At 35.8% G+C, this 20,877-nt stretch overlaps 2 protein-coding genes and 1 long non-coding RNA gene across 3 annotated transcripts; 2 read left to right on the top strand and 1 right to left on the bottom strand.

Moving 5' to 3' along the window:
- The first annotated feature begins 200 nt into the window (after window positions 1–200).
- Window positions 201–605, top strand: LOC125220505 (transcription repressor OFP8-like). Its single transcript, XM_048122669.1, has one exon. The coding sequence runs from the start codon at window positions 201–203 to the stop codon at window positions 603–605; it is 405 nt and encodes a 134-aa protein (XP_047978626.1).
- Window positions 606–819: 214 nt separating this feature from the next.
- LOC125218489 (COP9 signalosome complex subunit 4) lies at window positions 820–6,323 on the bottom strand. Its single transcript, XM_048120162.1, has 15 exons — window positions 6,191–6,323; window positions 5,687–5,875; window positions 5,424–5,575; window positions 4,738–4,841; window positions 4,579–4,639; window positions 4,295–4,387; window positions 4,111–4,211; window positions 3,229–3,337; window positions 2,785–2,829; window positions 2,571–2,639; window positions 2,385–2,476; window positions 2,235–2,277; window positions 1,751–1,810; window positions 1,518–1,577; window positions 820–1,016 (listed from the first exon to the last, which is right to left on the bottom strand). Exons 2-15 carry the CDS (start codon window positions 5,814–5,816, stop codon window positions 942–944), a joined length of 1,194 nt encoding a protein of 397 aa, XP_047976119.1. The 5' UTR covers window positions 5,817–5,875; window positions 6,191–6,323; the 3' UTR covers window positions 820–941.
- A 3,320-nt stretch (window positions 6,324–9,643) lies between these two features.
- LOC125219204 lies at window positions 9,644–12,341 on the top strand. The gene is made up of 4 exons (XR_007176086.1): window positions 9,644–9,796; window positions 10,090–10,179; window positions 10,324–10,396; window positions 12,044–12,341. It is a non-coding gene; the product is annotated as an uncharacterized LOC125219204 (long non-coding RNA).
- The last annotated feature ends 8,536 nt before the right edge of the window (window positions 12,342–20,877 follow it).

Raw genomic sequence — 20,877 nt, 5'->3', positions numbered from 1 at the left:
ATGACATTTCACTACCCACTTTCCCAGACCTTCCATCTTCATCAAACCACCTCCCCACCAACTCCAATCATCCTCAAAATGAACCAAAACTATTCATTATGCACCAAAAAATTCCTACACAAGCATATACCACAGTCAAAAGAGAAGATAAGCATAAACTGAAAGAGAGAGCTCCAACTAGGAAAAAAGAGAGAATCATGATGAAGAAACCAAAAGTTTCTTTGGCTGGACACGATAACAGCTCTTCTTCTTCTATTAAACAATCAGAGGAACCTCTCAACACAAATGAGAAACCTGGGAGGCGAACACGCAGGTTTAAACGTTATGGTTCGAAAGATTGGAAAGACAGCGACATAGCTGAGCAGACGGAAAAGCTAGAGCATATGCAGGTGAATGAGAATTTTGTGGTCCTCAAGAGGTCAGCTGATCCCTACCAAGACTTCAAAAGATCGATGCTGGAGATGATTGTGGAGAGACGCATTTTTGAACCGACCGATTTGGAGCAGCTCTTGATGAGCTTTCTCTCTTTAAATTCAAGGATGCATCATAAAGCCATCTTGAAGGCTTTCTCAGACATATGGAAGGAAGTTTTCACTGGACCCTAAAACCTAATCTTAGATCTATAAATTACTACTCCCTTATTAATAAAAGTATATATATCGACATTGATTGTACTATAGTCTATTTATATGTGTGTGTTTGTGTGTGTGTGAAGCTAGTGATGATAATGTTGGGATCTCTCTTTCGTGCAAAGATGATATTCAGTTGATAAAATGCAGCTAGACAGCAGATACAAATTAAGATTGTGGGATCTCTGGCTCAGTGAAACAAGTAATAGTAACTCAAATTTACTGATAGGGCACTACATCAAAAAGTGTCTGCTTCATACAAAAGTTGGATTTCATCACCATAGTAAAATTTACCAAAAAAGAATGTGAGTATTAGACAGGAATGGGCAAACCCTTCTTCGCCATGCTATCAAGAATTTCATTGAGAGCCTGACACAAGCCAAATATCTGCCAAACAATTTAAATATTAGCCCATGACCTAGGTAAAACTTAACTGAATATGAATTAAGGGAAAATAATAATCTAAACTCAAAGAATAAAGAATTCATGGACAATCTTTTAGAATACGGAATTAAATAATGACAGTTTAGCAATACTGACTAGCTAATCAAGCATAGCCAAGTCGTAACCATTTCTCGAGCCTCTGACACTTGATCATGTGTCTCAGTAATTAAGGCATCGTAGATCAAGCCTCCAAAGCTCGAGTCATGGTTGTTGCTTGAGGGTTGAGATACGTTGCCTCAAGCTCGAGACACATGGCTCAAACTTCAACTGTTAATTCACAGTGGTCGAGCCTCTAAAGCTCAACCGATGTGTGGCTTGAGATTTCAAAGATGATGTGTCTCAAAATATATATTTGCAATATGCTAACATAACAAGATCATAGTAGGAGGTAAAAAAAACTGTATGTCTAGTTTGAAAAGCTTGAATAGATGCATGCATCATTACCTGTTGATCCCATTGCTGCAATTCCTCGGCGTCATCCTCAAAATGAATAACAGCTTCGACCTGGCAAAGTTTATTATTGAATGAATAGAATGTTGCTAATTATATCTTAGAACCAAGAACCAGAGAGAAAGGGGATGAATATTGACTACCAAAAATCAAACTTTAAAACAGAATGAAGATGAAAACACCAAAGAAACAGTAGGATTGAAAATTAATTGGAAGTCTAGTTTTACCTGATCAATAGATCCCCTCATCCTATCTTCACAGATCATTCTAGAAGCTATTTTCTCCGCCTGCCAAAAATGATTGAAGCTTTAGTAAATACTGAAAATTCTCCAACCCTTTAGCAAGATTTGGAGAAACATAGGGATTAAAAGTGATTTAGAAAAGGATATGGCATTTAAAAAAAGTAGGGAGTATAAATTATTTATGACTTCAGCCTGTCAAAACCAGCTGGTATCAAAGTGGTAGAATTAGCAAGTCACAGCCTAATGAGCATATTAAAATTAGAACTTAATGCAGAAAAATCCGAGGATCTAGCAGCACCCAAAATATCACATCTTAGAATAAGCTTTCTTTTGCCCAAGTATGAATAAGACAAGAGATAAAAAGTCTCCAACTCAAGAAAATTGAGTTATGAAACAAATTTGTCTATTCCTTTAGATCTCTAATTCAACAGAGTGATGGTATCATTTTTTATTGGAGATAGAAGAGAACCTTTTGAGGAGCGATACCCAGCAATGTGCCCAACTCTTCAAAACTGTACAACAGACTCAGAGTTAACCATCATACAAACCAGAAGAAATTATGAAATCAGTATGTTCAAATTTCAATCAACAGAAAGGATCCAAAGACATGCCCACCCACCTAATATTTGTGTAAAGTTTGCTAGCACTAAGAAGATTATGCTCAATCATGGCTCGATCAAGAACAGTAAAATTGTCAGGCAAAGTTGCTTTCTGTCAACATTCAGAATCACATGAAAAGATTGTCAACAATAAATAGTAAATGAACTGGAAAATGGTATGTATGTAAACTCTTTAATGCACCAACCTGATGAGGCTTCAGCTCTTCAGAAAATGCATCAATTTCAGGCTTCCTCAAAATTCTCTCAAGGTATACCTAGGAATTTTGATATTAGGACTTAATCGATTGTTTATATTTGAATGTGAACCTACTTGTTATACACTAACTGTGCCTTAAAGACTTTAAGTTTAAGCAATTTTGGCTAAGAGGAAGTTGGCACAATCAAGAATAAATAGATTACCTTCTGCAAGATTGGGTAAATCTTTAGCTTAGAGCACCGTTCATCCTGGTTGAATTGAAACAAACAATTAAGTTTAAACATAATGCATGATCCTTCACACTACTCTGACTAATAGGTATGCCATTTGCAGTGGAGAATGTATAATGATGTCATACTGACTAGAGCAGCAACCAAATGCTAAATATGAATAATCATGTGTGTTTGCAAATGGCAGGCAACACATACTATATGATAAAGAAGTCAATGCACTCCCTTTTTAAAAAATAAACCAGTACAAAGTAAGCAATGCAATGCAATTATGAAACAATGCAGTAATTCAATGAGTAAGTAATTTAGCAGAAGGGACATTTGGACAAGAATCTAAAGACCCAAGCTGCTATAATAGAATTTTTGTAGTCAATCAGCAGAATTCAGGCAAAGCATTCCACTAAACATTTTCTATACCTTGTAAAGGGTTGCAAGAACTCGAGAACGCCGAGGCCCAGCAGCTGCCAAAATTGTGCAGGTCACAGCAGCAGCGAGAGCTTGCTCCAGTGCTTCTTCATCGATCTCTCTACAATATATTCATAGGCCCACATCAGTCTCGTATGATTCTTACGTGGAAATGGAAAATATATCTAAGATAAAAATATGCAAAGATTCACACTCAAAAACAAACTCACAGGTCACCGTCACACCCAAAACATCTTTAAACTTAAAAGCATATTAAAAGAAAAGAAAATCAAATATATATGAGATGTGAAAATCAAAGAAAAGAATACATTAGCTAAGCTTAGCCAAAACATAGTGATCTCCAACAACTTTAAAATACTATACATTAGGTGATTCCCTTTGACAATGGTAACTGTTAAAGCGATATCATCATAGGACATAAAATAATATATTTTCACTGCTTGTCCACTATATATAACCACAAGTTGAATGCTCTATTCATTTAGCAAATTCAGAACAAATGAACTGAAACTTAAGACTGTAAGGGAAATGTTGAGGCAAAGCAAGATGGGCCAAAGATGACAAACATGCCCTGAATACATTTGATAAACTACAACCACATGAAGGGCAGCGACATAGGCAACAAATTCTCCCATTGATGACCATAGGCGAAAAATAAATAATCATGCTGCCATTAAAAGTTGAAGATTATGTTAAATATAACAAAGCAGAAGGTTATACAGTACACTATAGGTAGTGAGAGCAGGAGCTAAATGAAGTGTAAAAAGTTGGCTTGTGTGGTAGTATATTAGTAGCAAAACAATGATTCAATGAAAGTTAAACCATATCATGTACCATGTGGAATACTAGTGCACTGAAATTACTCGAACTTACTCATCTCCAATTTTCCGTTTTTCAATTTGGGAAATATCATAATACCGCAGCGCAGCTTCCAAAAACTTCCTTTTTAGATCTAGAATTCTAGCATAACAAACCTGAGAAATAAAATGAACATTATGACCCAAAATTATGACATAACAGATTAGCAACACAGCATAACCATTAACCAAATATTAACCTTGTATTGTAAATTCAGTACTTCCTGCTGGCTGTTGCTAACCAAAAAAGAAGCTTTGTTTATAAAAGCTTCTGCATTAACAGCGTCATCATCCTATAATAAAAGAAACAAGAGTTAACAAGTTGGGCCCATGATGATTGATAGACAATAAATTCCAATAAGTGGAATCTCAAAGACAAATCTTCATTAGTTATCCCATTCAAGTTACAATCAATATATGGTTGAAAAATTTATGATAGTGAAGAATGTACAAAGAATGAAGGCAGGGAATATAGGAGACCTACCTCGAGGTAAAGGCGGGCAATTTGGACACATTTTGAAAGTCTGAATGTATCATCAATCACTCTGCCAATATAGAATATGAGCACAAGTAAGAGAATTTTCATTAGCATTATACTAATTATGCTTTAGTAGTAATTCAAGAGCAAAAGCTGCTAGCGAACCTCATCCCAGAATCTAGGTCAATGCCACTAAGCATCTGCGCAGCTTTCGACCATTGTTGTTCAGATTCATACAATTCAGCCAGTTTTTCTCTGATTATCAAAACCTGAAATGGTTGCAAAAGTTAATGGGCAGTTAATAAATCAAAATAGAGTTAGGCAGTGAGATTTCAGGATGAAAAATAATATATTCATCAAAAGCAATCAAACTCAGACGAAATGATCAGCTACCAAACAATTTATGATTACAGATTTATTAAATACTATGAATTACAGACTACCATCAACCAGTCGCAGGTTATACTGTGAGTAATTGCTTTATCTACGTGGCCATATGGTTACAAACCAACAACACTAGAAGATATTGAATTTCTTTTTGTTTGAGAGTACATACTTCATTTCTAAGCCGTAATAGCAATATAGCATACTCTATTACCTTGGAAAATTTTTATCAATCATCTAGAGGAGACTCAAAAAAGATGCGGATCAATGAGAAGGTATTTTCTAAAGTAGATATTTCAAGGATAAAGTCTGTACTAACCAAGTATATCAACCAATGAACACACAAATTCAAGACCAACACAATATACAAAGAACTTATAATCCAATCCCAGCAGTTTGCAATATAAACAAAGGAGTCACTCTAGGTCTAAAGACAAGAAAAATAAAAAAAAATCTTCGAAAATAACCTGTTCCTCAAACGAAACAACTCGAGGTTGGATCTGATTGAGGGTATAATGGGAAATTTCCTTCTGAAACTCTGGTTCCAACCTTCCCAATTCCTGGGCAAATACCTGCAGAAGCTGTCTCGAAACAACAAGTGGCACATCGTCGGATAACACTGAAACACATACAAATAACCACCCAAACAAATTTAAATAAAACGTAACCATTAATTAATAGTCGAAAACAAAGAAAAGAACAACATAGAGGATGAGCTCGGAATCGCAACTGTGGTCGACAAACTGTTTGGCTTGAAGCACATCGTTTGAGGAGAGGACGGTGGCGAGAATGTGCTTGTACTGTTCGATCTTCTGGCGTTGGTCAGTGATTGCCGACGCGCTAGCAAAGGCGCTCTCCATTGCTGCAGTTCGTTCCTATTTGGTGTATTTCTAGGGTTCTAAACTTCTAAACTAAGGACCTGGAAGACATGTTAAGCCAAGTTAAGGATCTTCCAGCGTTGGTCAGATATAAAGCAATTGACAGCAAATAATCTGAATGCAACAAGTCATCGACAACATTGCTAACCCAATTCGCAAATACCAGAAATTCCCAACCTATTAGCTGAGATTCGTAATGTGTCGCCGCATCAAAATCAACTAATTATGCCCCAAAAAATTTAATCTCAGCAGTATTAAAATGCATTACGCCAACACCTAATCCCCCACACAAATTATTCATCAAACGGAATAGGAAATTCCGCGAGTTAACCCTAAACTCAGTTGGCCAAACTCACCTGAAATTAAAATTCACCGGCGCCGACTATATAATGGCTACCTCCGCCGGTTGATTTTCAGCAACCAAAAAATGATGCACAGATGAATATAGCACAGGTATGAGAACCGTAATTTTAGTTTTTATTTCGCCCAAAAAAGTTTACTCGGCCGGCCCATAACCCAAATTAAATTACAGTATATTTTTACGTGTCAAAATTATATAATCTTATTTATTTATTTATTTATTTTCGATAATGATATTCTTATTTATTAATTAACTTAGTGGGTTTTTATTGCATTTGTGGAAAGTTTTGTTTCATATTTTATTTGGTTACAAATAGAACTAAATGCAGTAAAAAACTCAGAATCAAGCAGCGCCCAAAATATCACGGAGTATTAAATTAGAATAAGCTTTCCTTTGCCAAAGTAAGAATATTGGCCTCTAACGTTAACTTCCAATAAATTTTGGTATTTTCTACCAACTTTAAAATTGGTATAAAAAATTACAAACTTTACCTTTTGTTTGTTATTTTCCATGGCATGTCAATCAACATATTTAACCAACTTCTGTGCATCTTTTAACATACTTAACACTACTAAATCAACGTGATTTTCTACGTAGCATTTTATCCGACTTATTACGAACTTAAAAAGTAATCTAAAATATCATAAATATTTTACGGTTGTCCACGTATAATAAGACTTTTGCTAAAGATATCTTATTTGGGCTGTCATGGAAAAATAACAAACAAAAGGTAAAGTTTGTGATTTTTTAGACCAATTTTAACGTTTGTGGGAAATAAACAAAATTCGTTCATGAGAAGCAATACCCAGAAATGTGCCCAACTCTTCAAAACTGTACAACAGACTCTCAAAGTCAACCACATTATACAAACCAGAGTTATTATAGACGAATCATGAACTACCATCAATCAGTCACATGTTATTTATCTACTAGTAATTTTTAGGGTGCAATTTTAATACACAAAACAAGTTATAAATCCCTAAAAATACTACTTCTGCAAGTATACAGACGCGCGATGTAGTATAAAAGGTGTCGACCCATAAGGAGGAGATTAATTGCTAAAACTATTAAATATAACTAAAAAGCGATAAATTTGTAATTTTATAGGATTGGACAAACGACTCAAACAGAAAGATCGAGAAAGTGAACTTGAGATTAACACAATAAAGGGGAAGAACTACTCCTAATTTGGTTCGGGTTGTTTTTTCACATGACTTCTATTTCCTAATTATTTTTCCAATGCTTTTAGGGATCGTGTTGATTTTTCATTCGCTCGCAGCTGATCACTGATCGAGGAATTGTACACCTAGGATAGGCTGATCAAGTCTCCTAGGCTCTACTCACCAACCCCTCACTCCTACAGTCGCATAGTAAGCTCGGGATTAGTTTCTAACACAATTCAACACAAAGGATCCACCTCCGGTTTATCACCTAATCGGTTTTAACTCGAAGGTTCCTTATCTTTGTTTGCTCCTTATTCTAAGTTAAAGAGACATTAGAATTAAGACAATTTCCAAATTAAGTTTACATGCTCAACTCAACAAGGATAAGAATAATCACCAAAGATAAGAACTAAAAGGCAAAGGAAATCATAAAAATTCAAATAAAGAAGTTCATGTTCAACAACCCTACTACAAATTAGGAGTAATCCCAAGATCTAGCCACCCATGGTGGTCACAATAACAAGGAAACAAGCTTAAGATACCATGGGGGACAAGAGCTTGGGTGGATGAAGCTTCAATCTTGCTCTTCTTCTTCAAGTGTGGCTTCCAAGCTCCAATTCTCTCTCAAAAATCGTTCCAGCCGCCAAAAGTCCCCTAGGAAGTCGTGCCCTAGCTTTTTATATAGTTTGGGCTGAAAAAATAGGCCCAGTCAACTTTGCCCGGCCGGGCGTTTTTTAGGGCAGAAATCACTCGGCCGGGCGTTTTTTCACTACACTGCGCAGTTTTCATAAAACAGTCATATCTTCTTCATCCGGACTCCGATTGAGGCGTGCGAGGTATCCACGCGAAGCTCTTTCGAAGGTGAATGCAATGGTGGATTTGCAGAAGCATTTGAAATTGATCTTCAAGGGCTGATTACTGTTTAGATTTGAACCATATTTTCTTTCTTCTCTCTTATAGTTTGGTCTTTTGTCCTACAATATATCAAAATGAGTCCATTTTTCATCTTAAAAAGTGCATTAACATAATGCAATAAAGGACTACAATTTGATTCACAAGGCCATATTCATATAATTACAAACCAGAGTTATGCTTTATCTACATGGTCATATTGTAACAAACCAGCAACACCAAAATATATTGCAGTACTCTTTGTTTGACAAGCTAGAAGCCCAAAAACTAAAGTGAGATCTTTCAATTATAAAGTCTATGCCAATCATCCAAAAAGAACTAGAAATTGAATACTGTGACATGAATATACAAAATATATCAAGCAATCTAAAAGACAATCTTCAGTCCTTAAAGCTGGGCACAAGCCTAAGCTATTTATGTCTAAAACTAATTAACTAAACTGCTGGCTCTACAAACTAACCTATTAAGACGTCTCAGTTAAAATACACAAAATCCGGATACACAGTTATTTAATTTCCCTTTGTCATAAAACTGTCCACGCTTAATGACAAGAAAAACATAAAATCATTGACCTGTTCCAAAAACAAAACAAGTCGAGATTATACCTGAGCTAAAATTTCGACACAATTGCCTTGAGACTGAGTTGTAAATTGCATTCACAAGAATCATCTACAACAAACCACAATTGGAGCCACAACAATACAGTAATAAACTTGAACATTAAAGATTTCAAGCCAACCACAAAATGCAAAACACTTTGAGACGTCTTCAAGCCATACAAATTCAAAGGGGAAATTGGTTTCTAAAACCATGAACTTTGCCCAAAATTTGGTATTTCCCATAAACTTTGAAATTGGTATATAATATCACGAACTTTGCATTTTGTTTGGTATTTCCCATACTCACTCAAATAAGATATTTTCATCAAAATCTTATTTAACATAGGCAACCGTGATATGTTTTATAATATTTGAAACCACTTTTTAAGTTCATAACATGTAGCATAAAAAGTCACGTTGAAAACCACGTTGATTTAATTGTGTCAAGTATGATAAAAGCCTCGTAAGTTAGTCAAATATAGTAATAAACATGCCGTGGGAAATACCAAACAAAATACAAAGTTCGTGATATTATATACCAATTTCAAAGTTCATGAGAAATACCAAATTTTGGGCAAAGTTCATGGTTTTAGAAACCAATTTCCCAATTCAATAGTAGTAGTCCGTAATCTATTTCCAAATTTTATTTTTTTATAAAGTGCCCTCCATTTTTTTGTTCATGCATATACAGATATTTACTTCCACTGGGCTTGATTTTATTTAGGACTGAATGGATTGGATTTATTAAAAAGTTAAAATTTGAAAGATAAAATATTGATTTTCTTTGTTGAAAATTCGTCAACGGCCCGGTTTCCACCGAATCGATATTAGTTTGATTTTTCCGCCTTCATCTTCTCCATCGCTGTGCCGCCACTTGCTCAACACGCCGCCGCTGTGAACACCCTGCCAGCTTCACGTCTTTCTCTGGTTTTTCTCTTCTTATAACTTACCTTTTCAATTTAAAATCACCAATTTTCGTTTCAATTTCATCAAAATTGGCCTTTTTGGTTTGACATTGTTGAATATTAGTAGCTCTGTATTTCAATTTTCGCACCTTTCTCTTGCTGAATAGAATCTAAATTCTGGATTCAGTTTTACTTTGACATGTGCGGTTCGATCTAACAAATTATTAATCAAACAATATATAGAGAGCAATCAAATAGTGTTACTCTACAGATTCAATTAAATCTGAGATTCTTTCTCTCCGAATATATTTTCAGAAGAGATGAATTGGGTTCAACGCAAGATTTATCTTTACAACGTCACCTTCGGTCTCTACATGCTCGATTGGTGGGAGCGCTATCTTTTCAGTATCCTTTACTCTTTCTAATTCAAATCCTTTTCTGTCATTTTTTATTTGATTTGTTCTGAATAGATAGATGTAGATTTGGGTTTCTATTTGATGGGTATATATCTTGTTCATTTGATCTTCGTGGGCCTTAAATATTGGAAAGATACACTTGTTGTTGTGCTGATGTGGTTTATCTTCTACAACACTTCGAGATACGTGACTGATTTCTGCAAAAGGTGAGCTTTTAAATCTTGTGTTTATCCATGGTTTAGATCATTTTATCTTTTCGGTTTTTTTAGGTGCTTGTTACATTTTGTAGCTTTTGGTTAGTAGTATGATTTGTGTTTTCTTGAATTAAACATTTCGTTCCATGAATGAAGCTAGCAAATTTGTTTATTTTGTAGTAGATTTCTAGTTCTTCCATGATTTGTCAGCATGTTTGCTTAATCATCGATCACGAGTCATTATGTGGTTGAGAAGCTAAAACTACACAATTATTAGGAAAGGAAGAATGATTTATCGATTTTACTCTTTGCAGTGGTTACAAGTATTGATGTAGAAACTAATATAATTTGATTGCGCTACTAATATATAGTACTAGTAGTACTTAAGAAAGTAGGTAGACAGTCTTTTCTTTGTTCATTTGTATTGAGCATGTTAATATCAAGGAGAAACACATAAAAACGATCCAACTATATGAATTTGGTTCTGGATACATTAAGATTTTGACTAGATGTTTGAATTCTCATTTCCTTAAAGTAGTGACTAGAACCAAATCGAGAGATGTTCTATGAAATGGTTCGATATTGTTGGTTTCTAAATTTGGTGGAAGTCTTGCCTTTTAGTCAGTGACATTGCATCTTTACAGACATATCATGGTTCCAATGATGTTTAGTTAAATGCATTTGCAAGTTTCATGGCTCTTTAATGTCACTGTTTCAAGTGTAAGTAGTGTTTGACTGAAGATATGACTATTATAGCGGGATGAAGGCTTAATTTATTTTATTACAAGTATACATGTATCCTTCTAAATCATCGGGTGTGTAGCCAAAAAGTGATATTTTCTATGCTGTAGGTTTGTTCCAATATATTCTTGTTTGTTGGTTTACTCTTTAGAATATAGGCTTGAAGATTTAAGCCCTATTTGAAGCGGGCTGTTTTTTATAAAGCCTTAATGAAGAAAAGAAAAGAAAAATCAAGTCTAAAATAAGGAGAAAAACCTACACAGTCACAGTCTGCTCCCTCACTCCCGCTCCTCTCTCTTGTCCACCCTGACCTCTCCCTCTCTGGTGGCACACCTTATAAATTGTAAAAGTTTTGTTTTGATTAGTATTATATTTTCTGTTTTTATATTTTATTTTACTTGGTATGATTTCACGTGTTTTTATTTTATTTTTATAGCTCAGGGGTACACCTCGGACTGCCTTGAGGCTTATGATTTGCAGGGCCATTGGAATACACCCTGAGCCATTTAAAACCTTGTGATATAACTGATTGGTTTCTATTTAGGCTCTACAAATTCCCCTTGCATTACCCACATGTTTTTCAATGGGAAGCTCAATGTTTTCATGCTAACTGCATTTCTTATTCTAACAGTTGGTTTCTTGTTGATTCTTTAAATCTTTAGAACATATAGAGTGACTGCCTGGCTCCAAGGCCTTCAGATAATGGCTTCAACTGGATATGTTGTAATTTGACTAGTTTACATTTAGGCACTGCAAATTCCCCTTGAATGACCAACATGCTTTATTATATGGGAAACTCAGTAATGTATGTCATATTTTCCATTCTAACTGCATGATTTATTTTGATAGTTTTGTTATTTTTTTTCTCATCTTTTTCATCCTTCCATTTTATGTCCTCTCTTTCCTTTTTTTGTTTAGGCACCTGCATTGACGTATAGCTTCTGTCATCGGATACTAGTGTGCATTACCATGTGGATTAACGTCTGAGTCGTGTTTTAGCAGCAGACAACTGAAAATGTGCTCAAGCAATTCAAATGTATGTACTTTCTCATTTCTAGACTTCAAAAGATCAATCCGTCTTATGTCCTCTTGACCCCACTAAAGAAATTATGCATTTGTAATGATGTAAAAGGTCAGATTCACTGATTCTGCATGGCCATTTAAGTTTCAGTCTTTGTCTTTGAATGAACTTTAAAGCTAAAAGTTTTTTCAGTCACTGAATCTGATTTTTAATTAGTTCAGATTATATCAACGATTATTTCATGCTTCATTATCGTAAACAATTCTTAGGTTGTTGCCATTGCAGCAAAGAAGTTGTTAAATTATTACAAATGCATTATACTTGTGCCTGAATAGTTTCGTTTTATGATGGATTTGAAATATTCCATTGACATTATTTTTGTAGTGATTTTGCATTAAAATCTTGTTTTCAGTTGCGGTGAATGGTGATCCCATTAGTTCCTTTAATACAGCTTTAAACTAATAATTTTGACTTTAGTTTCTGCCATTTGGTTTTCATATTTAGCCTCATCATGATCTTATTTTTCCCACCATGAAGTTCCCAAAGAAAAAGAAAGAAATAGGACTGTCTTTAATTGCAATCATCTTAGGTTGGATTCTTCACAACGTAGGACTTAGTTGACATCTGATGTTCCATCTTAAGATAAATTCTTTTAGTTTTTGTGGCATTTATTGAAAACTAAAGTGAGTTATGGAATTTCAAGTTTCTATTAGTATCATTGTTTGAGCCATTATGCTTGAATTTATCTCAAGAAATGTTGGAATATGAACCTAGTAGTATAGTTCTGCTACACTCAATGTAACTCTTTAGTTTAGTTGCCCATCTACATTTCTGATGTTTGGGGTTGGGGTGTGAGTGTTTGTGGTGAGTTCGAGGATACAGCGAGAGCAATGTCGTGTTGAGGTGGAACGCTCATAGGTCGTAGACGTCCTTTCCCGGTGAAAAAACAATGACACGGTTTGGGTAACTAGTGTCGGCTAACTCTATGCTGACAGCCGTGGCAAGAAAGAGGATGCATGTGGTCTCAAAGAAGAGCATAATGATGGAATTTGAATCAAGAGTCGAGAATCGAGGCATTGTGGCTAACCGAAATCGGAAAATTGGGCCATTGTGGCTAACTGAAATTGAAAAATTAGTTGTTAATTGAACTCTACATAGTTAAGTTAGTCGAATAACCGATTTGGCTATTGATAGAAATTGAGAGGAAGATATATAAATTTCTCCGATTTGGTTATTGACTGAAACTAAATAGAAGGTAAATAAAATGTCCATGGGCTTTCATTAAGATATTACATGCACGAAACCAGTCCTGATCCATGTAAATTGTCTCATGGAATGCTTTGATTGTTGCTTTCTATAAGCAATATGAATGTGCCATTTATATGAATCAATAAAAACTTTATAATATTATTCTCTATTATATTACTTAACATGAAGAAAACAATCTTGTATGGGGTGACCACATCTACTTTTTGTATCCAACATCAGTGGTGCCATTCACCAAATTGAGTTGGATATTGATTTTTCCACATCCAACCCCTCAATCTAGTAACAAATATTCCCCCTCTACTAGGCGCTACTACTAGTCTTCTACCCCATCCCTTTTTTAATCATCAAATTAATTTTAAAAGATACTCTTAGTCGTTAGAAAATATTGCTATCAATGATGATGCGCAGCGCAATCAATCGATGTTATACTATTTCACTCCAACCTTATCACTACAAGCAATATATAGTACATGCTTTTCAACTCATAAAAATATTGAGATTTACTTTTCCTATTAACATAAGCACAAATAGTGTTTAACATGAAATCTATCATATGCAAAAAAAATATTTACTATTGCTAGTAAAAGATATACTATGTATTTTGAAATATTGTCATAAATATATGTATAACATATTCTTAATTCACATTTTGTTAGTACTTTATTTAGAGTTATGTAATGAGGCGCATTGTGTGGAGGTATGGTATGGGAGCTTGAGGGCTTGTTTCATGGAGTATTTAGAAAAGCTTAAAGAAGAAAGTAAAATGATTTGGAAAAGCATGCAACTGAAAAAAGTTAATCAAAAGGATAATGATTGCCCTCTCCTAGTTCTTTACTAACTATTATTATCTCTTTATTGAAATTTAGTTCGATGTTTTGCACTACATACAGCTGTATGCATTGCCACTACACGTCTTTTCTTGTAAAGAATTCATCTCCTTTTCACCGACATTAAGATTACCAAAACTGTACCCTTAACAACAAATCTATGTGCCAACAATTATTTGCTTCATTTCTTGTTTTTCATTACAAAGAATATACTATGCGTCTTCTACATAGTACTATAATCTTAACTGAATTGAAATTCAGTTCGCACGAGTTATATAGATTGCATGCCAAGAATACAAATAATTCATGCATAAAGGAATTTAAATCCTACATTTGAATATATTCTATGATCTGTGAAAATTACTGCTTTGATTCTCTAAAGAATTGACGACGATGGCTTGCAGCTTCTCCACGTGTAATTATTCGTACTCAATCTTGAATCTTCTCTTATGTTTCCTAACTCAGATTTAATTGTTTTATTTTGATTTCTTTTTCCCTTTGTTTGTTCCTTTTGTTTTCTTTAGAAATGGGATCTTCCTTTTGGGGGATTTCTATTCTCTGTTGTTCCTTTTGTTTTTGTTTGCAATTGTTTACTCTCAAGATCTAATAGTCAATATACTAATACCGTATACTAAAATTCATTACAAAACAAAGCAAGTAGTTGGTATGATACACGGTTCGATGTAGTAATGTAGTACTCTATTATATATAGTTGTCTTGCCACCTTATCAACATGACACTTATATGTCTTGCCGCAATATCCACTTCTTTTCCATTATTCCCTTTCTTCTTTTTCTTTAATCCTTATCTTAAATATTAATATGGTTGTTAAGTAATAATTTAATTGAAAGAGAAATATGAGGCAGTATAAATGCATTTATCTTCTCAACTATTTATATAATTAAGTCGATATGCCTCAATTTTGTCACGAAACACAGTACTTCCTTTTTCTAATGAAGTTGTTCTTATGTCACAAAACATATAGCTGGCATGAACAATTTAATTTATCATTTGCATATACTGAAGTTGATTTTAGATTTAATCATACCATGGCCAATTCAATTACAAACAGTATTTTAGATGAGAATAAGTACTAGCAGTACTAATATTATTTTGCAAACAATGCATATGAATTTTCAAAACAAAATAATTTGATGTCAAATAACATAACTAGAGTTTAAGATTTTGATCGCAAGATTGATACTCCCCTCATCCCTGAAAATTTGTCATTTATTTCTATTTTCGTCAATTTCTAAAAATTTGTCACATTTCATTTTTACCATTTTTGGACTCTTTCCCTATATTTTATTATTTACTAATATATAAAAGTAGCTTGCCACTTACTTTTCAACTCACTTTCTATTACACTTCTTAAGAATTCGTGTCAGGTCGAATGGTGACAAATTATAAGAGACGGAGGGAAGGAGTAGTTCGTTATACTCAAGGAGTATGTAGTAGATACTCTTGTCAAAATTTAAATTAGTATTGTCCTACTTCTGATTATATAAATGACCGAACGTGGGTGTCTGATTTGGATGGCTTGATATAATTAAGATAATTAAGGTTTTAACTTTATTAGAATAATTAAGATGTCATGCATGATAATATGTTTATCAAAAGAGATTTCAACCTTTATCAAACACTAGATTTTAATCGTATAGTTGCATGGAAATGGTAACTGAATGGTAAACTGATTCCATCATATTTATGACAAATTAATATGTTGTTAGCGCTATTTTCTTTATTATGTTCCGTATAATAACCAACTTCGATATAGATGATTAAACTGATGCTTTAGTTTGAAAGGCCTTTGTAATTTTGATAGAAAATACTAGTAGAATCAAAACTTTGGAGGACATTGAATTAAGCTTACGGCTATATTATACTCTCCATCCGTCCCTAAAGAATATGTATTTTGGGTTCGGCACATGTTTTAATGCAAAATTAATAAAGTAAGAGAGAGATAGAGAGAAAAAGTATTTAAAGTATTGTTATTGGTAATAGTGGAGAATGAGTCCCACCTTATTAGAGAGAAAAAACTTTTCAAAATTAGAAAGTGTGTATTCTTGTGGGACAGACTAGCATATTTTTGTGGGATGGAGGGAGTATTGGATTGAATGTTTTCTTCTACTACGTCTACCTCCATCCCTGAATGTTTATCCCATTTTTTCATTTCCGTCCATCCCCTAAAATTTGTCCCATTTTACTTTTTACCATTTTTTGTAGTGGACCCTATATTCCACTAACTCATTCCTACTCACATTTTATTATAAAACTAATATACAAGGGTGTCTCCGGCGGCGCCCCTCCCACTCGCCCTTCCCATGCCACGTCAGCACTAGCCCCTCCCATTCCACTGCCACATCACTAGCCCTTCCCACTGCACTAGCCCTTCCCACTCGCCCCTCCCACTAGCCATTCCCACAATTAAATTAATTCACAATTAAAATTTAAATTCACGGAAATTAAAATTCGACACGAATACGAACGGGAAATACGAATATTTCAATAAAAAAACAACATACATCATTCGAAAAAAAAAATTACATAGTAGATAGAAAAAAAAAACAACCACATCAGTGTCCACCCCTCCGCGTCCAAACCTCTTCGATGATATCCTCATGAAGTCGAATATGGGCATTTTTTTGCCGCATGTCGGCAAATGCGCGCAACCGCTCAACCTCTCCATGAGGTACCCCCATGTTCACATTCGCGGTGGCCACGCCGTGGCTTGGACCGGCACCCGTGTCATCTTCGCTGGTCCACTGAGTCAGTTCGTCCCCTTCACTTTCGACAATCATGTTGTGCAAAATGATACACGCGTACATGATGTCGCCGATGTTGGGAATATACCACTGCCGTGCCGGACCCCTCACCATCGCCCATCGACTCTGGAGCACACCAAATGCGCGCTCAACATCCTTGCGCGCTGCCTCCTGCCGGGTCGCAAAGTAGGACTTCTTTGGCCCGATCGCATGCTTGATCGTCTTCACAAAGACGGGCCAGTTTGGGTATATCCCATCCGCCAAATAGTATCCCATGTTGTGCTGGTTGCCGTTGGCGACGAAACTGATGGCGGGACCAACGCCATTGCACTGATCGTTGAACAGGGGCGACGACTGGAGGACGTTGATGTCGTTGTTCGACCCGGCCACTCCAAAATAAGCATGCCATATCCATAGCCGGTAGTCAGCTACAGCTTCAAGGATCAACGTGGGATGCTTGGCTTTGAAGCCGGAAGTGTGTATCCCCTTCCAGGCGGCGGGGCAGTTCCTCCACTCCCAATGCATACAATCGATGCTGCCCAACATCCCAGGGAACCCGTGCACCGACCCGTGCATATTAATCAGCCGCTGGCAGTCTTCGGGGCTCGGACGCCGAAGATACTGATCCCCGAATATCGCTCTAACGCCCGCGCAAAACTCCAACAGACACTCGACGGCTGAAGACTCCCCAATGTGGAGGTACTCGTCGAACATGTCGGCCGGGCCTCCGTACGCCAGTTGCCTGATTGCGGCCGTACACTTCTGTATTGGCGTGTGTCCGGGTTTGCCAGCCGCATCCTCCCTGATCCTGAAAAACTCGTACCTTCTCTCTAATGCACCAACGATATGCATAAACAGAGGACGATGCATCCTAAAACGTCGGCGGAATAAGGCATCCCCAAAACGCGGCTCTGGAGCAAAGTAGTCCTCATACAACCGCTGATGTGCAGCAATGTGGTCCCGGGGTACATGCCGTCGGCGATGGATCGGCCGAGGCACGGCCGCCGCCGCCTGCTGCCGCCGCTGCTGCCTCTGCCGGATCCGTCGATCAATCGCCGCTTGCACAGCGAGATCCAATTCATCATCGCTAAAGCCATCACTATCACTAGCGCCTCCGCCACTACCACCCGCACGACTACTCGCCATTATAGATAATTGAAAAAAGAGGTTAGAGAGAGAAACTTGTCAACACAAGTGGTGTGAATGAAATGATTTTGGAGGAGCCCTATTTATAGAGTTTAAAAAAAAAAAAAATTTAAAATGTCGGACGTCCGAGTGGGACGGGCGACCTTCGCCACAGTGGCGCCCGTCCGGTTCGACGTCGACGGGAGGGGCGAGGCCTTCGCAGGGGCACTCGGGACGGGCGTGGGCGCCCTTCCCGCCCACTATGGCGCCCGTCCGGTCGGACGTCCCCGACGGGCGAACGGGAAGGGCGCCGTTGGAGACACCCTTAGATTGTTTATGCTCTTTTCAATAAGTTGTCACATTCATAGTTTAGACTTATACCAATAAACAGTGACAGACGTACATGGTTTGATGGGATCACTGGAATCCCCATCAATTTTAATGTTTATGTATATATATTATCCACAAAACTGTGTAATCTAGTGTCATTGCAGTTGCAGGTGACTTTAAAATTGGTCTTAGAAACCTTCTACTTTAACAGCCTGAGTTTGAATCCTGAAGCTGCGATAGTTTAATTTATATATTTTCTTATCTTATTTTATTTGTATTTCTCATTCTGTTGTTTTATATTCTTGTGTTATATTGTTTGGATCCCAGTGTAAAACTTTTGATGTGCCACTTTTAATAAGCTATCTCATTGATAATTTAGACTCTTATCATGGAACTACTTCATTGATAGTTTAAGCCCATATCAAAGAACTAATATTGATAATTGAGGCTTTTATCAAGTAGTCGAGTTAGATAGTTTTTTTTTTTTTTTTAATTATTATTTTTTTTATTATTTTAGGAGCCACTTCTATAAAGATTGAGTTTTTTTTCAAAGCTATGAGGCCGTTCTAAAATTTGTCAAATCCTCAGCGATTTGATTATATTTTTTAGAAACTGAAAGACTTGATTGTAAGTTCTGAAAATTAAAGAACTTTGTTGCAAAAGCCACAAGTGGGAAGATATTGTTCTAAAATAAACCCTTTTATCTCATTTATTCGACGAGAATTCCCTAAGCATCTCCAATTATTGGGTTGACGTCAAAAAACACGTTATTACATAAAACACATATATTGTGATGTTTTAGAATGTAAAATTTGGTGGCTATGCAAATTATATTTTGGATTTTATTTATTCCCTAGTTAATAGAATTAGTAGATGGAAAAATATTAGTTTTCCTTTTATAAATTAGGGTTTCCTTTTTGTTTATTTTCCTTTTAGTTATTTCGTTTAATTATTATTTTTCTATAAGCTTAGGATTTCTCTTTGTCTATATAAATGCGTCATTGTTGTATACGTTTCTGCATCATTCATACTCCTTACTTCTCCATAGTCACTGAAATAACGGATTGCTAATGCAATTTTTTGATAGGAGTAGTTAATTCTCTCAACTTCTTCCCTTGAATTTCATTTGAAATTTCCCCCATCTCTAAGATGTTGCAAAAATCAACTGTTTCAGCGTACGCTAATAATTGCTATGCAATTGCTCATTAATCTTACAAGAGAAAAAGAGGTCATGGATAGTAGTTATATCCATATCTTCTTTTTCTCTTGTAAGGTTAATGAATCGTATAATTATTATTAGCATATGTGAAGCGGTTGATTTTTATAACATATTGAAGACGTGCGAAATCTTAATGAAATTCAAGGCAAAAAGTTGAGAGAATTAACTACGTAAGAAATTGCATTAGCAATTCCTTATTTCAGTGATAAAGGAGAAGTGAGGAGTATGAATGATGCAAAAATGCATAAAAATGACTGAACTAGTCATACATTTTTAATTATGCATTTATTGCTTTCTTATAACTTCGTATTTTACATAAAACAACGAATTAGTAATTAAGAACGAAAGAAAATGATTAACATTTGAGATTGATTTGACGAAGTTTTGAGTTAGGAAAAGAAGATACGTAGGAACGAGGGAAAGAGAGAAACGTGCATATCATATTTTAACATATGTTTTCATTAATTGGTTTGATTCTTTAGAGAAAAATGTTTATTTTGATTTTATACATATTTAAATTTTGATGCATGCATGTTTAAAAAATGTAATAAAGTCATTCTTCTCACGTTTTTCTTTGTTTTTCCAATCTTCAATGAACTTCGACAATTTTTTGGTGGCAATTACCAAAAAATGAAGGCCAGAGTTTTAGGGTAAGGAGCCGGACGACTACCGACCAGGGAGGCGGCGACCGTGGTGGCGTCAAAGTCAATAAAATCACACAACACAACACAACGTAATTAATTTATTAAAATCTAAATAAATATACGACTAAAATGAGTATCACTGCATTTACAGTCGTTGTCACAATATATCCAATTATTTTTTATTTTAACTTGTCGTTGGTGTATTTTTAGGGGTTGAAACAAAAATGGAAGTGTGGGTAGATGTGAGATTTTATTGAGAAATTTTGAGGTTTTGAATAAAATTCTCCCTATACAATGTGGTTCAAATCCCAAAGGAGCACTAAACGACAACCCAATTTGGCAGAACCCAGTGAGTTCCCCCCGACAAATCTCAGACCCTGCAGATTCCGCCACGTGGACGGTCCGATTCACTCCACTGAGACTTGATTGCTTCAGCCCGAAGAAGAAGCTGTAAACCGCGGTTAACTAGCTTTAACCATGGTTACCCACCACGCTTATCCGGAGCGATTTTAGACCTTGTTTAGTGATGAGTTTACACACAGCTTCTTTTCC

Source organism: Salvia hispanica, chromosome 4, assembly GCF_023119035.1.
Source record: "Salvia hispanica cultivar TCC Black 2014 chromosome 4, UniMelb_Shisp_WGS_1.0, whole genome shotgun sequence".
NCBI classification, from domain to species: Eukaryota; Viridiplantae; Streptophyta; class Magnoliopsida; order Lamiales; family Lamiaceae; genus Salvia; species Salvia hispanica.
Note: the sequence above shows the minus strand (reverse complement) of the source record. Positions and strands in the feature narration are given on the sequence as shown.

Bases quoted from the DNA above. Each gene is read 5' to 3' on its own strand.
- LOC125220505 (XM_048122669.1), top strand. From the start codon at position 201: ATGAAGAAACCAAAAGTTTCTTTGGCTGGACACGATAACAGCTCTTCT.
- LOC125218489 (XM_048120162.1), bottom strand. From the start codon at position 5,816: ATGGAGAGCGCCTTTGCTAGCGCGTCGGCAATCACTGACCAACGCCAG. The intron at 2,830-3,228 runs GTATAGAAAATG...CAATTCAACCAG, and splicing joins TTCTTGCAACCCTTTACAAG to GATGAACGGTGCTCTAAGCT. The intron at 1,578-1,750 runs GTAAAACTAGAC...AAACTTTGCCAG, and splicing joins TGAGGGGATCTATTGATCAG to GTCGAAGCTGTTATTCATTT.